Source organism: Cavia porcellus, unplaced genomic scaffold, assembly GCF_034190915.1.
Source record: "Cavia porcellus strain 051 isolate PalLab524CR breed Dunkin Hartley unplaced genomic scaffold, mCavPor4.1 scaffold_1, whole genome shotgun sequence".
NCBI classification, from domain to species: Eukaryota; Metazoa; Chordata; class Mammalia; order Rodentia; family Caviidae; genus Cavia; species Cavia porcellus.
The window spans coordinates 96129062-96145420 of NW_026947484.1; the positions used below are offsets into that span (position 1 = coordinate 96129062).

The following is a 16359-nucleotide window of genomic DNA, read 5'->3' on the forward strand; positions in this document are numbered from 1 at the left end:
CTTTAGCAAGCCTGCCCTCAGACCAGACTGATTGGGCTGACCACAGTCCTAGCATTTTCCATAGTTCTGTACCCAGCTACAATCTGCTGGAGAAAGCAATCAATATTCTTCACTCTGGGCTTATCTGGCCCAACTCCAAAATGGCTGCCAGCCGATGGCTTCTTCCTTCAGGAGGACCAAGTCCGTGGCACTCAATATCATTCAGCAAAGTTTTCCAAGTCCACTGCTCCCCTTTGCCACCAAAACTTTCCACAGAGGCCTGAGTGTTTGCCAGTTGCCAGTACCACCATGCGTCCCCAGGTTCCAACAGCTGCCTTCAAGCAGTGAGTCTGGCTCCTGGCAAAGCTGCCACCAGCTAATGCCTTCTTCATTGAAGTTTTCCTTTTCACTATCTCTTTGAGCTTCAATTCAGACTTCAGACTCTTCTATGTCCAGGAGACCGATTTTCTTCTTTCTTGTCTTCTTCAGGATGGTGAATGTCCAATTCTAGATGGTGTCTCTCAAGAGGCTATTTGTTGCTTGCTACTCTGCCATCTGGAGTATCGTTTAAAGAACAAACACATATAGGAAGTGTTCATATGACACAAATCAAGTGGAAAAAGCAAACAGACAAATTGAACAAATGCAAAGAACATGTTTTATTATAGTAACTGCAAGTTAGAAGTCTGCATATTTTATGCATAGTAAACACAAAATGTCTTATAGTTAAATAAATCTTAAATACACCAATAAATAAATACTTTTATGTTTGAAAAAGGAGCCGGAAAAAAAACTCGATGTAGAGATGATAACAATGTTGCCCAGTACTCCTGAAAACATTGGACAAATACAGCACGTTATGAATACTGCTTAAATGAGAATCTTGGAAATGACAGAATCGTCAAAGTGTGATGCAACAGATGCCAACAGTTTCCATATTAAAGGAGGACTCATTCCTCAGTCCTGCATCTTTCTCAACAGTTCTTCTGAGGAAGAGAAGGATCTGAAGAATTCTGCTCTGACCACCTCCCAGGCACAAGGGCTGTAGCTCTTCTCCTTCAGGTAGTCAGTGATCCCATGGAAGTATTTCTTCACAGCATTTCTGGAGTCCTCATGCCACAGGGAAGGGTCTTCCAGCCCTGTCTCCTTGGTCAGGCAGGCCTTCAGGTCATTCATCTGATCACGGAGGGCATCGCAGAAGGTTCTACGGAGACTCTGGTTCCAGGCAGCATGTGAGTTCTGTGATGAGAAGAGGATTAGGGTCTGCGTGGTCATCTCATGAAGGAAAGACAGAGCCTGAGTTTTCTGGACCTGCTTGCCATCAAAGTCCAACAGGGCCAAGCCAAAGTCCTGTCTGTGCTTCAGGCAGGAGAAAGTGAAGGTTCTCCTCATTTGTTCCAGAAGACTCAAGGCTGTTGTGTTCCCCTGCATATAGGTCAGAGGCAGGGTGCAGGCCAGAGAGCAGGATGCCATGATGGTCAGCACAGGCAGGGCCATCAATCCAGTCAATGGCCAGGCCATGGGATCCTGCTGATGCTGCTTAGCTGTTTGAGATGGATGTGTGATCCTGAACCTTTGCCTGTGGGTTCTCTGAAGACCTGATGTGCTCAGACGACTTAAATAGGGAACGTAGCAGCTTCATTTTCTGAACGTCCTTCCTTTATTTTCTACTTCTGGTTTCCTGTTCCTTTTTGCTTTCTCTACTGGAATTTTCAGTAAAGTTTGTCACCACTTTGCTTTCATCACTACCTTCACTCTGTACTCTCGTAGATATTGGTTTCGTAAATGAATTTCTGATTACAATTCAAAGGCACGGGTATGCAATATTTATGGAGTTAATTTGTGTTTTTACACATAAAAAGTGAAAAGCTTTTAATTAAACATAGCATTAAGATGGTTATAGAAAAATTTTAAGCTGAAAATTGTATAATGCAATATTTACTGTTGGTATATCTTGAAAGCTTCCTTTATTTCCAACAACATATGAATGTATAAAGCTTATGTATTTGCACACTGTGGAGTGCTACTCTGCCATGATGAAAGATATAAACTTGAGTTATATGTGAATAATTGAGAGACCTGTGTCCTCATGTTAACTTCAATAAGACCCATGAAATTATAAGTTGTATTTTTTTCAAGAATGAGAAATAAAAGACACATAATAGGAAGTTATGTGTCACAGTGGATGTTTCAGTTATGTCTGCCTTCATATATAAGCAGGTTGGGTTAGATCCAAATCTTAGGTTCAAGTCACCATCAAAATTTTGATTTACAACCCAAATATCAGGCACTTAACGTCGTGCTAAACAAAAACTCACTATTCCTGAAAAGCCTATTTAAGCCTAGGAAACATCCGTTGAGCCCAGATGTAGGTGAAAACCAGATTCCTGATTTTCTTATGGAAGATGAATCTCCTTCCAAAGAAGAACCACTTTCCATTCCATCTCTTCTTCTTGAAAACCATGTCACCTTGAATGGTGTGTATAGTATGAAATTAGGCATATTCTTTGTAAGTACACGAGGAAGGTGACTGGTATTTCTGATAAATCATGCATAGTGTATAACCCGTTTTATAATGAAAAGTTTAGTTAAGGTGTTCCTAGTTAGGGTTGGAGTGTACAACAGGTATTTCTATTATTTCTTGTGGAAAATGTCTTGGCTTAAATCTAATTTGAAATATAATCAGCTCTTGAAAACAACTTAGTTTGTAAAATAAGGGTCCACTTAGGGACTTCTTCTTTTACAATTTTAGGAATTGTTCATTGTTACATTTTGGACAAATGTAATGATTTTAGTAATGATACAAAATTTATACCTGTATATTAAATATTTTGATTCCTTTTTCCCAATCCCTTATCTTTTCTTCAACACCTCTTCTCTTTCCTATTTACAAATTTTTTCTATATGATCTTTTTGTAATCATTTTTTCCTTTTCCCTTCCTTCCTTTCTGCCTCTCCCCACCTCAGTTGGTCTCTTCCTTCTGGAAATTTTCTTCTGTTTCACAATATCTGTTGTGTATTTCGATCATTATTTATTTTTTCAGTTTATCTATAGGACAATGCAGTGATTACACACACGAATCTGATCTATTTTTCTTAAGAGTATGTCTGTTTACTTAGAAATGGCTCAATTTTTTTCTTGCTTTAGTAGATTCTGTTGTATTTTTTAAAAACCCTGCACAACTTGTTAATTTGTTCCTTAGTTGATGAACCCTGGTTTTGTTTCCAAGATTTAGCTATTACAAACTGTGGTGCTATATACTTGGGTGTGCATATATCACTGTGGTATAGGAGAAGCTCAGAAGGCAAATAGCTGACTTAAATGGAACCTGTAATCCTAGTTTTTTGAGGAGTCTCCATACTAGTTTCCACAGTAGTTGTACCAGTCTACACTCTCATCAATTTGGAGCATGCTTCCCTTTTCCTACATCCCCTCCAGTACTGGTTCATTTCTTGACGATACTCACATTATGTGCAGTACAATTTTATGACAGTATAATATTATTTGCATCTCTGTAATATCCAGTCATGTTGAACATTTTTCATATATTTGTTTGTGATTTGAATTTCTTCATCTGACAAGTGTTATTCCTGACAGGTGTCCATTTTTGAAGTGGGTCTTTAATTTTGGGTGGTTCTAATTTCTTTTAATTCTTTATATGTTACAGATATATGTCTTTTGAAGAACAACTGGTTGAAAATTTTTTCCACTGTGTGGCTTGTTGTCTTTTCATTCCATTGGTGATTTCCTTTGATATGTGAAGTCTTTTATTATAATGATATCCCAATTATTGATTTTTTTGTATTATTTCCTGTGTGATCAGTGCTATGTCTTGAAAGTTCTGCCTATGGTCTCTTCCAGCACATTTAGTATTCCCATTTTAAAAATTAGAGCTTTGATCCATTTCAGTTTTACTTGAGTGCATGGTGTTGGAACTGGACCTAGTTTTAGTCTTTGACATTTGAAAGCCAGGTTTTCTAGCACTATTGATTAATGAGACTATTGTCATGGTTTATGTCTGTGGGCCCAGGCTCCATAAGTTTGCATTGTGCATTTGTGATGCTTCATTTTCTAGTGCTTGGATTGATGGTGTCAGCCCTCCCCCACACACACACATAGGGGTGTAGCCAGGATGTGATGTAATGGCAGGAAGAAGGTGTGTCTTGCTCTTTGCTGGTTCCTGATTGTTGTTTGCAACCGCCATGAACTGCGGACCAGCCATGCCCGGTTGCCTTGGAGCCAACTAAGTGTGGACTGAAACCTCCAAAGTGTGTAAGAAATCAAACTTTCCTTTCCCAACTTTGGATTTCAGGTAATTTGTCTCTGTAACGAGTAAAAAGGAACTAAGACAACTATCTTTATTCATTGACCATATTTGGCTCCTTTGTCAAAGATAACATGTCAGAGCATGTTTGGAGTCATTTATACATCTTCTGATCAGTTCAACTGATGATCAGGGGTCTTTCTCTCTTTTCTTTCTTTCTTTCTTTCTTTCTTTCTTTCTTTCTTTCTTTCTTTCTCTTTTTCTTTACCAACATCCTGTAGTTTTTATCATGGTAGTTTTGTAGTACAATTTCAAGTCAGGACTTGTAATTCTCCCTTCCTTGCCTTTGCTGTCCAGAATTGTTTTTGCTATTCTAGGTCTCTTCTGGTTCCAAGTGAATTTTCAAAATGTTTTCTCTGTTCCTGTGGGTATGCTAATGGTACTTGGAATAGGATTCCATTAAAGCTGTACAAAAAATTTGAGACTATAGTTATTTTTATGATGTTGGTTCTTCCTATTGTTGACCAAGAGCTATCTTTCCCTTTTCTGATGTTTTAAGGGATAATATTTCCTTAGCGTTGTGTTTCTAGGGCAATTGTAGTACCTCGGCGTGTTCATAGTCCAACTAATTAATTTAGAGAAATAGGAGTTATAGCATCCCCAAAGAGAATCCATGTTTCAAACAAAGTTTTTCATATTGATTTGGTTCCATCACACAGTAGGATTCAAATACCCGAATGATGTACATATACATGATTATCCTGTGTATTGTGCAACAGAACAGATGTCTGCTCACATTTTCTTTTTCATAGAAAGCAAAAATTATTTGTTTTTGCATTGCAGTGACTGTGGATGAATAGAAAACCAAAGTGTGTGCTAATGTGTAAAGCATAATGAAAGTAGGAAAAGAATGTCCTCCTGGGGGAATTAGAGATAAATATAACTTAGTCTCTTGTGCCCACGAAGAAGGAGAACAAATTTTAGGCAAAAGTATAGGAAGAGGTTTGACGCATTGAAGATAAACATAGCAAGATCCCTTGGTTAAAAGGTAAGTGATGATTCCCTGGTCCGGAAGTGGTATTTATGTTTGGTGCATTCTGTCATCACAGAGAGGCAAGGAAGACACATCAACCAACTCAAAATTTGATACACAGAAGCAGAAATTTGTCAGAGCACAACATTGTCTCTGGACAATAAGCAGTGTTCGTTCCATCAAGGTTTCACCTGGAAGATAATTAAACTCAGAGCATCAATATTCCTATTGTCATATCAGGGAAGAAGCAAATAAAATGATTGTTTCAAAAGACACTTACCTCCGCTTAGTTCATTTCAGTTAAAACGGTGATATTAGTAAAAGGCATAAGTCATTAAATTTTGTAAATGTTTCTTGTAAGTCAAATATTGCTCTTACCACTTAGAAAATCAATCATCATGGAACTTCTTGAATGCTGCTCTCGTTTTTCATAAATGGGAAAAACCTGCCTTGTGCCCAGATTGTTTACGCGGGTAGCAACATCAGTGAAGACAAAAGAAAGCAAGAGATCCCCCTCTTATTCCCATTTCCAACAGGAAACATGAAAGCATGGGTAACTCATGAACTGTGGAGCCACTTTCAACTCCATTGTGAGAAAAAAATGCCACTCTGAGTCCCTAATTCTTATCTGTTCTCTAGGGATATTTTTGGCCAGGAGTATCAGAGCTGCCTTTAGACTGATCTGTATTTTCTAGTAAGTATCTTCCTGCCTGTGGAATACCAGATATTTTCTCTTCAGCTCTCTTGACTCTCATTAACTCAAAGTTCATTTGCTTAATTTAGACAGATTATCTCATATCTTGTCCAATATATGCATACGAATTCTTACCTAGTTTGTTTTATTCAGAGTGTATCTTCCTAATATTGAATATATTTTTTAAACACTGTGTGCCCTCTGGTTTCATGTCTTAAGATATGAACTAGGTTCTGGGGACTTAATTCAGCAGTGTAAGCAATTCACTGGCAAGTGTGAGGTCTGTGTTTGATCCCCAGTGCCAAAAAAATAAATAAATAAAACTCTAAAACATGAACTAAATGTGAATGAAATCAAGGAACTGAGGTTCAGAGCTCAAACATCTGGCAAGCCTCACTGAATGGATGAGTGGTAAGGAAATGGAAGTGTTGCTTGAGAAATAAGGTGATTCCAGCACATTACATGAGAGTGACTCTGAAGACCAACATTCTGGGCAGCTGCCTACTCAGCTTCTCAGTGTCCCTTATTTGTAGGTAACCATTTAACTGCTGTACTGATTATACTGATATATATTTAGCATTGGTTTCAAATACTGGGCAGTATCATGACAGAGGCAGAGAAGAGGGATTAGAACAAAAAGTATTTTTGTTGTGGTGAAGATAGTTTTGCCAAAAAGAATATTGAAATGGAGCCTTGTGTGTTCTTTCTGAAAATGATAGCTTCAGGATCATCCTTTGAAGGCATGGATTCTCATTAAATGCACAGAAATGGTGAAAAATCATTTCATTGCTTTCCGTATATCCATTCATATGGGATTGTAAGCTCCATTTCCATTTGAATTTCAAAATTTGATGTATAATACTTAGTGTACCCATTCACACTGAAACACCAATTAATTGTGAAGCGCTGGTCCAATGGTTTGCCTGAAAAATTCCTCATTCTTTTTCATACATGGCCTTTAAAACGTGGCCAATTTCCCTTTTAGAATACCTCTCCAGAATTTATATGATACCTCTAAATGGAGGAATTATGTCACTCAATAGGTATATATTGGTTGATTCCCTGTCATCTCAGGAGGTCAATCAATATTTACTTTGTTTGATTGTAGTGAAGAAATAATGTGTGGTCTTTTCACTAGGCTACATCTTCAGCCCTCAATTTTCTTTTGTTTAGAGAGCGGCTCTTGCTAAATTGCTAAGTTTTCTGTGCTGGACTTGCTTGCCCAGTTCTCTTGCCTCACCCCTCCAGAGTACTAGAATAACAATATATGAACAAAAGGACCTCTTTAGTAATGAAAGATTCATTCTTCTATTTTGTATCATTGTTACTCATGGTTCTGCTGGAAGTAACATGATCAATTCTTTCTTCATTTCTTCTTGCGTTAAGGACAGAACTTTTATTTTATATTGTACTCTATGGCCTTCTCTCTGTCCTCACTGTATTTGTGACCGTGGGACCTGAAAAGAGTGAAATACGTCCAGCATGTAAATTGTGGAGTTAGACTTTGGGACAGAATTCTTTTCATAAAATGAGCACCAAAATAAATTTCTTACTTTTTCCTTTTAAAAATAACATTAGTACACAAATGAAAGGTAGTCTCACACCTACAAGTCACCAATATACAATTCCTTTTAAAAAGTTTGAAAATCAGCATTATATGAGAATATAGCTCGGCTAATTATTTATGGATAGAAGTGAGTTTTTTGGCTGTCTTCTGTGTCCCTGAGAACACTCACATGGGGTTCAGTGTAATTTTCTGTTTGCAACTGAGCAAATGAGATTCAAGCACAATGATGAAATAACTTGTTGAATAAATAGTTTTGCCTGATTCAACTCTAAGAGGATTAATGTGAAGCATATATAAAGGGCTAAAAAATTAGACTCTCAAAATAAAAGACAAATATCAAAAAATGTAGAATGGGACTCCTCTCAGAAGAAGAACCACAAGTACGCATTACATTTATTTACAAGATGGTCATCATCACTGGCCACTAACAAATGCAAATTAAACCTGCTCTGAGATTCCATCTTACTCCATATAGAATCACTGTCTTCAAGAAATCAAATAATATGAAATGCTGGTTAGGCTGTGTGGAAAAGAGAACACTTCTACACAGTTGTTACCAATGTAAAGTAGTATACCACAGAAACCATTTCATGGTTTCCTTGAAAAATGTAAAATAGAGATTTCAGGGGACCCAGAATACCCATGTTTACAGTAGCACAGTTCACAACAGCTCATTTCTAGATATGATCTATATGTCCATCGATACTTAAATGGAATGGATAATGAAGATGTAGGCATTAAACTCAATGGAATATTGCTTTTCTATAAAGATGGATTGATTTGATTTCATTTTAGGAAAACGTGTGCACTTTTTCTTTTCTGGAGGAGGTGTTCAGGCAGGGTCTCTATGTTCTTCAGGCTGAATTTGAGTCCACTGTAGCTCATGCTGGCATTGAACTTGTGGTAATGTTCTTGATTTAGCTTCCCCACTTCTGAGATTACATGCTTGCACCACTATTATGTCTCAGAAAATGGACGGACTTTGAATCATAATGTTAAGAGAAAAGAATCAGAGACAAAGCTTAATTATTTCATGCTTTCTTCTATATGAGATAGCCAAGGTGTTGATCAGTAAAACAGTCAAATAAAAGATGATGATAGAAATGGGTAGAGATATTTTTAAAATGAAAGGAGACGATCATGAATGGAAAAGCTGGGTGTGTAGGCAAGCAAACATAGAAATAGAAGTGAAGTGTGTCATGTACATGTACCAACTATCCACAATGAATATATTAATTATGTACCACAAACATGAACTAACAATAAAGATGATCTTCTAACAATATGGCCTCTATGTTGCTGAAGCTTTAAAGATGTCATTTTTGTTTGACACACAAGTAGCAAACATGAAATAAAAACCCAGTCCTTACTGAGATATTGGTTTAGTTGCCTGTGTCCAAAATGAGAAATGACCCAGAGAGTGACAATCAGCTTTTCCTCCAGGCCCAAATCAATTCAGCTCACCTGAGCCAAGGCCTGTGCAAAAGCAGCATAGCTTTTTCCAGGGCATCAATGGTTATCAGGCTATGGAGACCTGTCCTCAACCCCTGAGAGCTGGAATTGCTTGTTTCCTATGGAATCACAGAAAGTGGGGTCATGATGGTCCTTTAGTGGACTTTCTTGGAGTTTCCTTTCTAAAATAAGAAATGAGCTTTTTGTTTCATTTATTAAAGACCATCGTCATCATTATTATGATGAAAGATCACAGGAGATATAATAGTGATGCCATTTTGCTTTAACTACCCTATTCATGGTGCAGAGTACTTATTCATTACTTATACAGGTGCTTCTTGTGAGTGCTAGTCTTCAGGAATGGTCCTAATTATTAAATATGCATACACAGTGAATAATGGATACAGGGCAAGTGAAAGAAAAGAATCCACCATTGTCCACTCTTCAGTGAACTAAGATTAAAAAATTCAGTGTTTTTTCCTATTAGAAATTGCCACCTTCCAATATGCACATTACTGATATAAGTCCTCTTCAAAGGTCTCCTTCTCAATTACTGTGAACATACTCAGACCCTGTCCATGGCCTTCTGTTCATGTATTGTTTTTACATTGTTTGTTCTCAATGGAGCCTGCGTCATGATCAGAATTTAAGATCAGTTAGAAGTGGTCGTGATATTGCACACGTGTACTCCAGTGCAGACAGACTTCACTTACGGACCATGTTTTGTTACTGTGACTAGGTCATAAAATGAACTGATCATGAAATGGGAAATTATATATATATGACATGTATATTACAATATTTAGAAATCACCAAAGGAAACTTTAACTCGATGATTTTCCTTTTATTACATCAGTGTTGCATCCCATCCTCTAATGTAGAATAATATAAATTCACCGTATTATACTGCATAGCATGAGCAGAAATATCATTATCACAGTACTGTATAAAAAGGTACACTGTACAAAAATGGACACTGAGGTGCCATAAACAAGATGTATAGAATGATAAAAAGTAAATGAAAATTTTTAATCTGAACAGTTATTACTATTTTTGGTCATTAAGACAGGAATGTGTGTGCTGAGCAATCTGAAGCAGAGGATGACTATGAGATAAGGCCAGCCTGGGCTGCATATTGAGTTCAAAGGAAGCCTGAAATGCAGACTGAGACCTTATCTTAGACAACATACAAAGAAGCAGATTACTTAGTTGCACCACCTCCATGAATAATGTTTCTTGGGCTTGTGACTCATTGGTGTGTACTGGAACATCTCTCAGTCTCTGAAATATCTAAAGTGGCTTCATTGTCACCCATGTTGGGTGAGCTGAATTAGATATCAGCCCAGAGGATAATGTTCTCTTAAACCTTGAGTTCTATGGCAAGAAGTAGTTAAGACTATCTTCCAAGATTTGATAAATTGTCACAGTAAGAGCTGAAGTATCATTTAAAAAATAAACAGATGATGTTTTCGTATGTTACAATGTATGGAAAAAGCAAAATGACAAGTTGAGTAATATAAAGAAAATAACATGTTTTATTAAATTAACAGCATACATTTTGTTTTGTGTGCAAAGATAATTAATATCATAAATGAATAAATAAATCTTAAAGGATATAAATAAATAGATGCTTTTATCCTTCTCAGGTAATGTGGAAGGACATCTCTAGTCACAGCTGAACACAGTGTTGCCTAGTACTCCTGAAAACTTTGGACAAATAAAGCATGTTAGGGAGCTAACCTAAATGAGAGTCTTCAAATGGTAGAACTGTGAAAATGTAATAAGGTTGATGACAACCATTTCCGTGTTAAACTCAGACTCATTCTTTAGTCTTGCATCTTTCTTGCCCATTTTTCTGATGCAGAGAAGGATCTGACGATTTCTGCTCTGACCACCTCCCAGGCACAAGGGCTGTAGCTCTTCTCCTTCAGGTAGACAGCGATCCTGTGGAAGTATTTCCTCACTGTCAATCTGGAGTCCTCATGCATCAGGAGAGGCTCTTCCAGCCCCACCTCCTGGGTCAGGCAGGCCTGCAGGTCACTCAGTTGTTGATGGAGGCCAGTTCACAAGGTGTCCAGCAGGCTGTGGTCCCAGGCAACAGATGAATCTTCTGATGTGAAGAGGTTGAAGGTCTGCCTGGTCATCTCATGGAGGACAGAGAGGGCCTGAGCCTTCTGGACCTGCTTGCTATCAAACTCCAGCCTGGGCCAATCCAAAGTCCTGTCTGTGCTTCAGGCAGGAGAAAGTAGAAATTCTCTTCATTTGTTCCAGGAGAAGCAGGGCCCTGGCATTCCTCTGGCTGTGGGTCTGAGGCAGGGTGCAGGCCAGAGAGCCTGATGCCATGATGGTGAGCACCAGCAGGGCCACCAATGCAGACAGTGGCCAGGCCATAGGGATCTTGGTGATGCTGCTGAACTGTCTGAGGTGCATGTCTTATCCTGAACCTTTGCCTGTGGGTTCTCTGAAGACTGTGGTGCGTTCAGACGACTTCAATAGGGAACACATCAGCTTCATTTTCTGAAGGCCTTTCCTTTATTTTCTACTTCTGTTTTCTGTTCTCTTTTACTTTCTCTACTGGGCTTTTGAGTAACGTTTCTGACCCACTTCGTTTTCCTTTACCTTTTATCCACATGACATACACAGTTTGATAGATGATGTTTTTCTAAATTCCTAATTAAAATCCACTAACATGGATATGACTTATAAGATATCATCTCTGTGTTGTACATTTATGTATATGAATATCAATAGTGTACAATATATTTATGTAGTGGATTCATACCTTTGAGTTACACATATGAAAACCATGAAACTATTTAATTTAAGAAAAATATCACGGTTGAATAAACAGAAATTTAAGCTGAAACTTAAATTTAAAAGCTATACTCTATAAGTTCATTGGATGACTATGTAAGCCAGGGTGTTATTTGCATGCCACAGGGCACTACTCTGCTGTAAAGAAAAATTAGACCCAAGTGATTTCTGGGAAAGTGATTGAATTTGAGACCGTGATGTCACATAAAGTAAATCAAACACACAAGTTGAATATTTTATAGTTTTTCTTACATGAGAAGAACAGATTATAGGTTATAACAAAATAAAGGATGTAGGAGCTAGGAAAATAGATCTAACTTAAAGGTAAGGGGATCAAGAGTTGGGGAAAGTTAAGGAAAGGAAAAGGCATGGAAAAAGGAATCAAGTGCTAGGGATTTCGCTCAGTAGCACGGGCACTGCTTGGCAAGTGCAAGGTCGTGAGTCCCATCTTCAATAGAAAAAGAAAAAAAAAGAAGAAAAGAAATTAAGATATCCGATGTACATGTGTCATCTTTCTCAAGTGTGTTAATATATATTGGAAACATGCCTATAAAAAGAAATAAAAAATGATATCTACTTATTGATAATTAACAAATTCAAAAATGTAACTTACTTTTACTACAGTTTTACTGTAATTTATATCTTATGATTTTTTCTTATAAATAATATATATATTCTTAAACATTAGTTATTCTGGTTCATGTGTATACTTATGTAATTTACATTGAATCACATTATACTCCTATTTTTCAAATTGTAAAAGTTACATTACTATAGTGAAATTTTTAAATCTCTTTCAAAACTGCTAAAATACTTAAATATATTTACCTTCCATACTATAAAATACTTTAATTTTGTTTAATATGAGGAAATACTCCTTGACTTGTTTAGATGATAGACTCTCATTTAGATATAGTAAATACTGGTTCTTCTCTAAACTGAACATAACTCTTGATGTGTCCGTTGTGGTTCATAGAAGTAAATACAAAATACATTTTCTCTTTCTTTCACATAACCAGAACTTATTCAACCCAGAACATTTTCAGATTTAATCCTCAGTGGAAGATCAAATCTGAAGTGTACTGAGAATTAAATACAAAAAATCCGTGGCTGCCCAATAGTTAGAGAAGCAGAACTCAGGTATGAAATGGAGAGAAAAATCTTCCAGTCACAGGGAGCGAGAGGTTGAGAGATTCGGAGACGTTATCCGCTTCCATCCATCGCGCATGAAACACAGCATGGAATTAATATTAAACTTAAATAAAACAAACCTAAATTAAAAATGCCAAAAAAAATCTTCCAGTCAAACTCATTTATGGTCCAGAGGATTGCAGCAAGTACTTTGGGTATCTTTCATGAATCAATCTCTGTGTTTTTGCAGTTATATACAAGGCTACCCAAAATAAATTCTAAGGAATTGTATTAACTTGAGAATTGCATTTGTAGGACTACAGTGCATTGTAATACCTCAGGGTGTTCATAGTCTGACTAATGAATTTTGATGCACATGGGAGTTATATCATCCCCAAACAAAATACGTGTTTGACAATGTTATTCATACTGATTTGGATCAAATTGATCTTTTCATAATTTGCATTAGGATTCAAATAACTCAGTGATGTAGGTGTGCAAAAGTAAACAGGCTATTTCATTATCCTGTATGTCATGCAATAGAAGAGATATTCACACTTCCTTTTTCATAGAAAGCAACAATTGTTTCTTTATTTTAATGTGCTGACTGTTGAAAAATAGAAAACAAAATTGTGTGTCAAAGTGAAAAAAATAATGAGAGTGGGAAAGGAATATCCCGCTAGGGGAATTAATGACAAATGTAACTTTGTCCTCCATACCCAGCAAGATGGAGAACCAGTTTTTGTTGAAAGCATAGGAAGATGTTTGAAGCAAAGTAGACAAATGTAGCAAGGACTTCTGGCTCAAAGATCAGTGATTATTCCCTGTTGCTTGTTATAAGTCAGACACTAATCTTAGCACTTAGTCAATCAATTCTCATTTGTTCCTGACAACAGGAACCTAGGATTTCATACCTAGTGAAAGCCTATCCTGTGCCCAGACCATAGGAATAATAGAGACATGAGTGACTAAGGCACACATTGAGCAGTTCCAGCCTTAATCCCGTTTACAGTATGAACCGTGAAAGCACAGGAAGCCCACAAGCAATGCAGTCACTGTTGACTCCACCATGAGAGAAAATACCACTCTGAGTCTTCAAATGTCACGTGCTATCTGAGGGATATTTCTGAACATAAGAACCAGAGCTGCCTCTGGACTAATCTGTATGTTCCAGTAAGTTGACTCCTTTTTGTAAAATGACAGTGTCTTTCCCTTCAGATCTCATCATTGTCCTTGACTGAGAAGTGCTATTTGGTTAAGTCAGACATGGTCCTTAGTAACCTTGTAATTCCTTAGTAACTAACCTTGTACGGTCCTTAGTAACCTGGATATGTCTTGTTGTCTAGCTTTTGTCTTCTTCAGAGAATATATTCATTAATTTGAATATATTTGGTAAAATTTTGTGCACCCTAGCTATGAGTCTGAGGGCATGAGCTGAAGCAAAATAAAATAAGGACCTAAATAGAATGGAATGTGGCAGCTGTGACTCAGGGTTTATATCTCTAAAGTTTCTCTGAATAGATTAGTGGCATGAAAATTGTAGGAAACCTGGAGAACTGAAGAGTGGAGCATGTTGCAAGATGACTCATATGAGAAACCCTGTGTATTCCCATGTAGTCAGTTACTTGGTACATTTTATTCATAGGGAAATAGCCTTGCTTCTGCTTAAATTATACTAAGTGCCCTTGAGTATTTGGTACCAAATACTTGGCAGTGTCACAATAGATGTAGAGAAGAGGGATTGGGATCAAAAGAGTATTTTTGCAGAAGTAGAAAATAATTTCACAAAAACAGCATAGAACTGAAGCTAGTGTGACTTTGACTTTTTTTTTTTAAATGGATCTTCACTAATGTAATTACAGTGACTTATCTTTGGAGCTTTTGGGATCTCGTCACACAAAAATGCTGAATAATCACTTGATACTTTTATGTATGTCAACTGATAGGGTCTTAAATTCTCCATTTCCATTGGTTGCCTGAAATTTGGTCTTCAGAATTACAGCCTTTTTCAGGTTGAAATCCAAATGTATTTTGAGTCCCTGGTTCAATGCTTTTTGCCAGAGAATGTTCTCAAATGTTCTTTGTTCATTGTTGTATTCTCTTGTCTAACCTTTTGTATAGGTTTTATTAACTGACCCATTTCCTTTTTAGCCTTCATATCTATAATTTTGTGATTTCTTTAAGCAGGGAAATCATCTTATCAAATGGATGTAGGATTATTCAATGTCTATCACTTTAGGAGCTGTGCTATATATATAATATTTTTTCCATATTCTTGGTAGTGTAGAGTGAACTAAGGCCCTTTTAAAAGAGAATAGGCAAAGTCTTTGTTTATTTGTTATGCTGAGACAGGGCATAACTAATTATTTATGAATAATTGGCAGCCAGACTGGATTCAAACACCCAGAATACTAGGCTCATACAAGGCAGTACTTATGAGAGGAAAACTGATTGTTACTTCTAAAGAAATAACATCATTACATACTAAACATGTGAATCGATATGGAATAGATGTATGGATGCTTTTTTATTCATTGAAGTTCTTTAAAGAATTTAGTGAAATATTATATTGAAGATCTACCAAAAGCAATTAGTTGAGTTGGAGAACTGTTTTATCAGATTTCAATTTGTGTCAATTAGAATATTTGTGAGAAACAAAGAACTGGATAGTAATCAAAGACTCATTCTCTTCTATAGTGACAGTGATCTTCAAGAATAGGCAAAAAGTCCTTTGGCCATGCTTTCCTTATTTCCTCAAGTGTTAAGCACAGAACTTTAATTTCTTAATGTGGTCCAAGGCTTGCTCTTCATACTGGTAAATATATTCATGATGCTTTACCTGAATATAGTGAAACATGTCCTATATGCAAAATTACATTTTGACTTTGGTAGAAAATTGTTTTCGTAAAATGTGTTCTAAATTAAATTCAGTTGTTTTTCCTGTTAAAAGTATCATTAGTACATTGTTGTACAAATGAAGGATGGTGTTATTGAAAGAACTTGTCATTGCTTCCCACAAGTCACGCAGATACAGTTTCTATTCAATATTGTTGGCCCTTAAGTATCATATGAGAATACATGTGGACTGATTAAGTTTGGAAGGAAGTGATTTTTTTTCTTGGAGTGTAAGGCCATGAAAACACATCCTAGTGATTCACCAGAGCTTTCTCCCTTGTAAGGGAAGTGCCATAGACACCTTTGCAGTCATATGTGGAAGATGAAAAGGCCAAAACATACACATCACTTATGTCCTGGAGTCATCACATGTGTAGGCTGAACAACCACTGATGCGAACAGGAATTCATGCACTGAGCTCTAATGTAAAAGAAACAGACATTGTCACAGTACACTCATTAATAGTGGTTTTGTAATCTCTCAATTTGCTGACAGATGTGTTTTAAGTATCCTAATAATTAAAATTTCT

At 36.8% G+C, this 16359-nt stretch overlaps 1 protein-coding gene and 1 pseudogene across 1 annotated transcript; both read right to left on the bottom strand.

Annotated features, from left to right (window-relative positions):
• Window positions 1-936: 936 nt before the first annotated feature.
• On the bottom strand, window positions 937-1733 carry LOC100714884 (interferon alpha-13-like). The gene has a single exon (XM_013149714.3). It carries the CDS (start codon window positions 1498-1500, stop codon window positions 937-939), a length of 564 nt encoding a protein of 187 aa, XP_013005168.1. The 5' UTR covers window positions 1501-1733.
• A 9049-nt stretch (window positions 1734-10782) lies between these two features.
• Window positions 10783-11381, bottom strand: LOC100715653 (interferon alpha-4-like; annotated as a pseudogene).
• Window positions 11382-16359: the final 4978 nt, after the last annotated feature.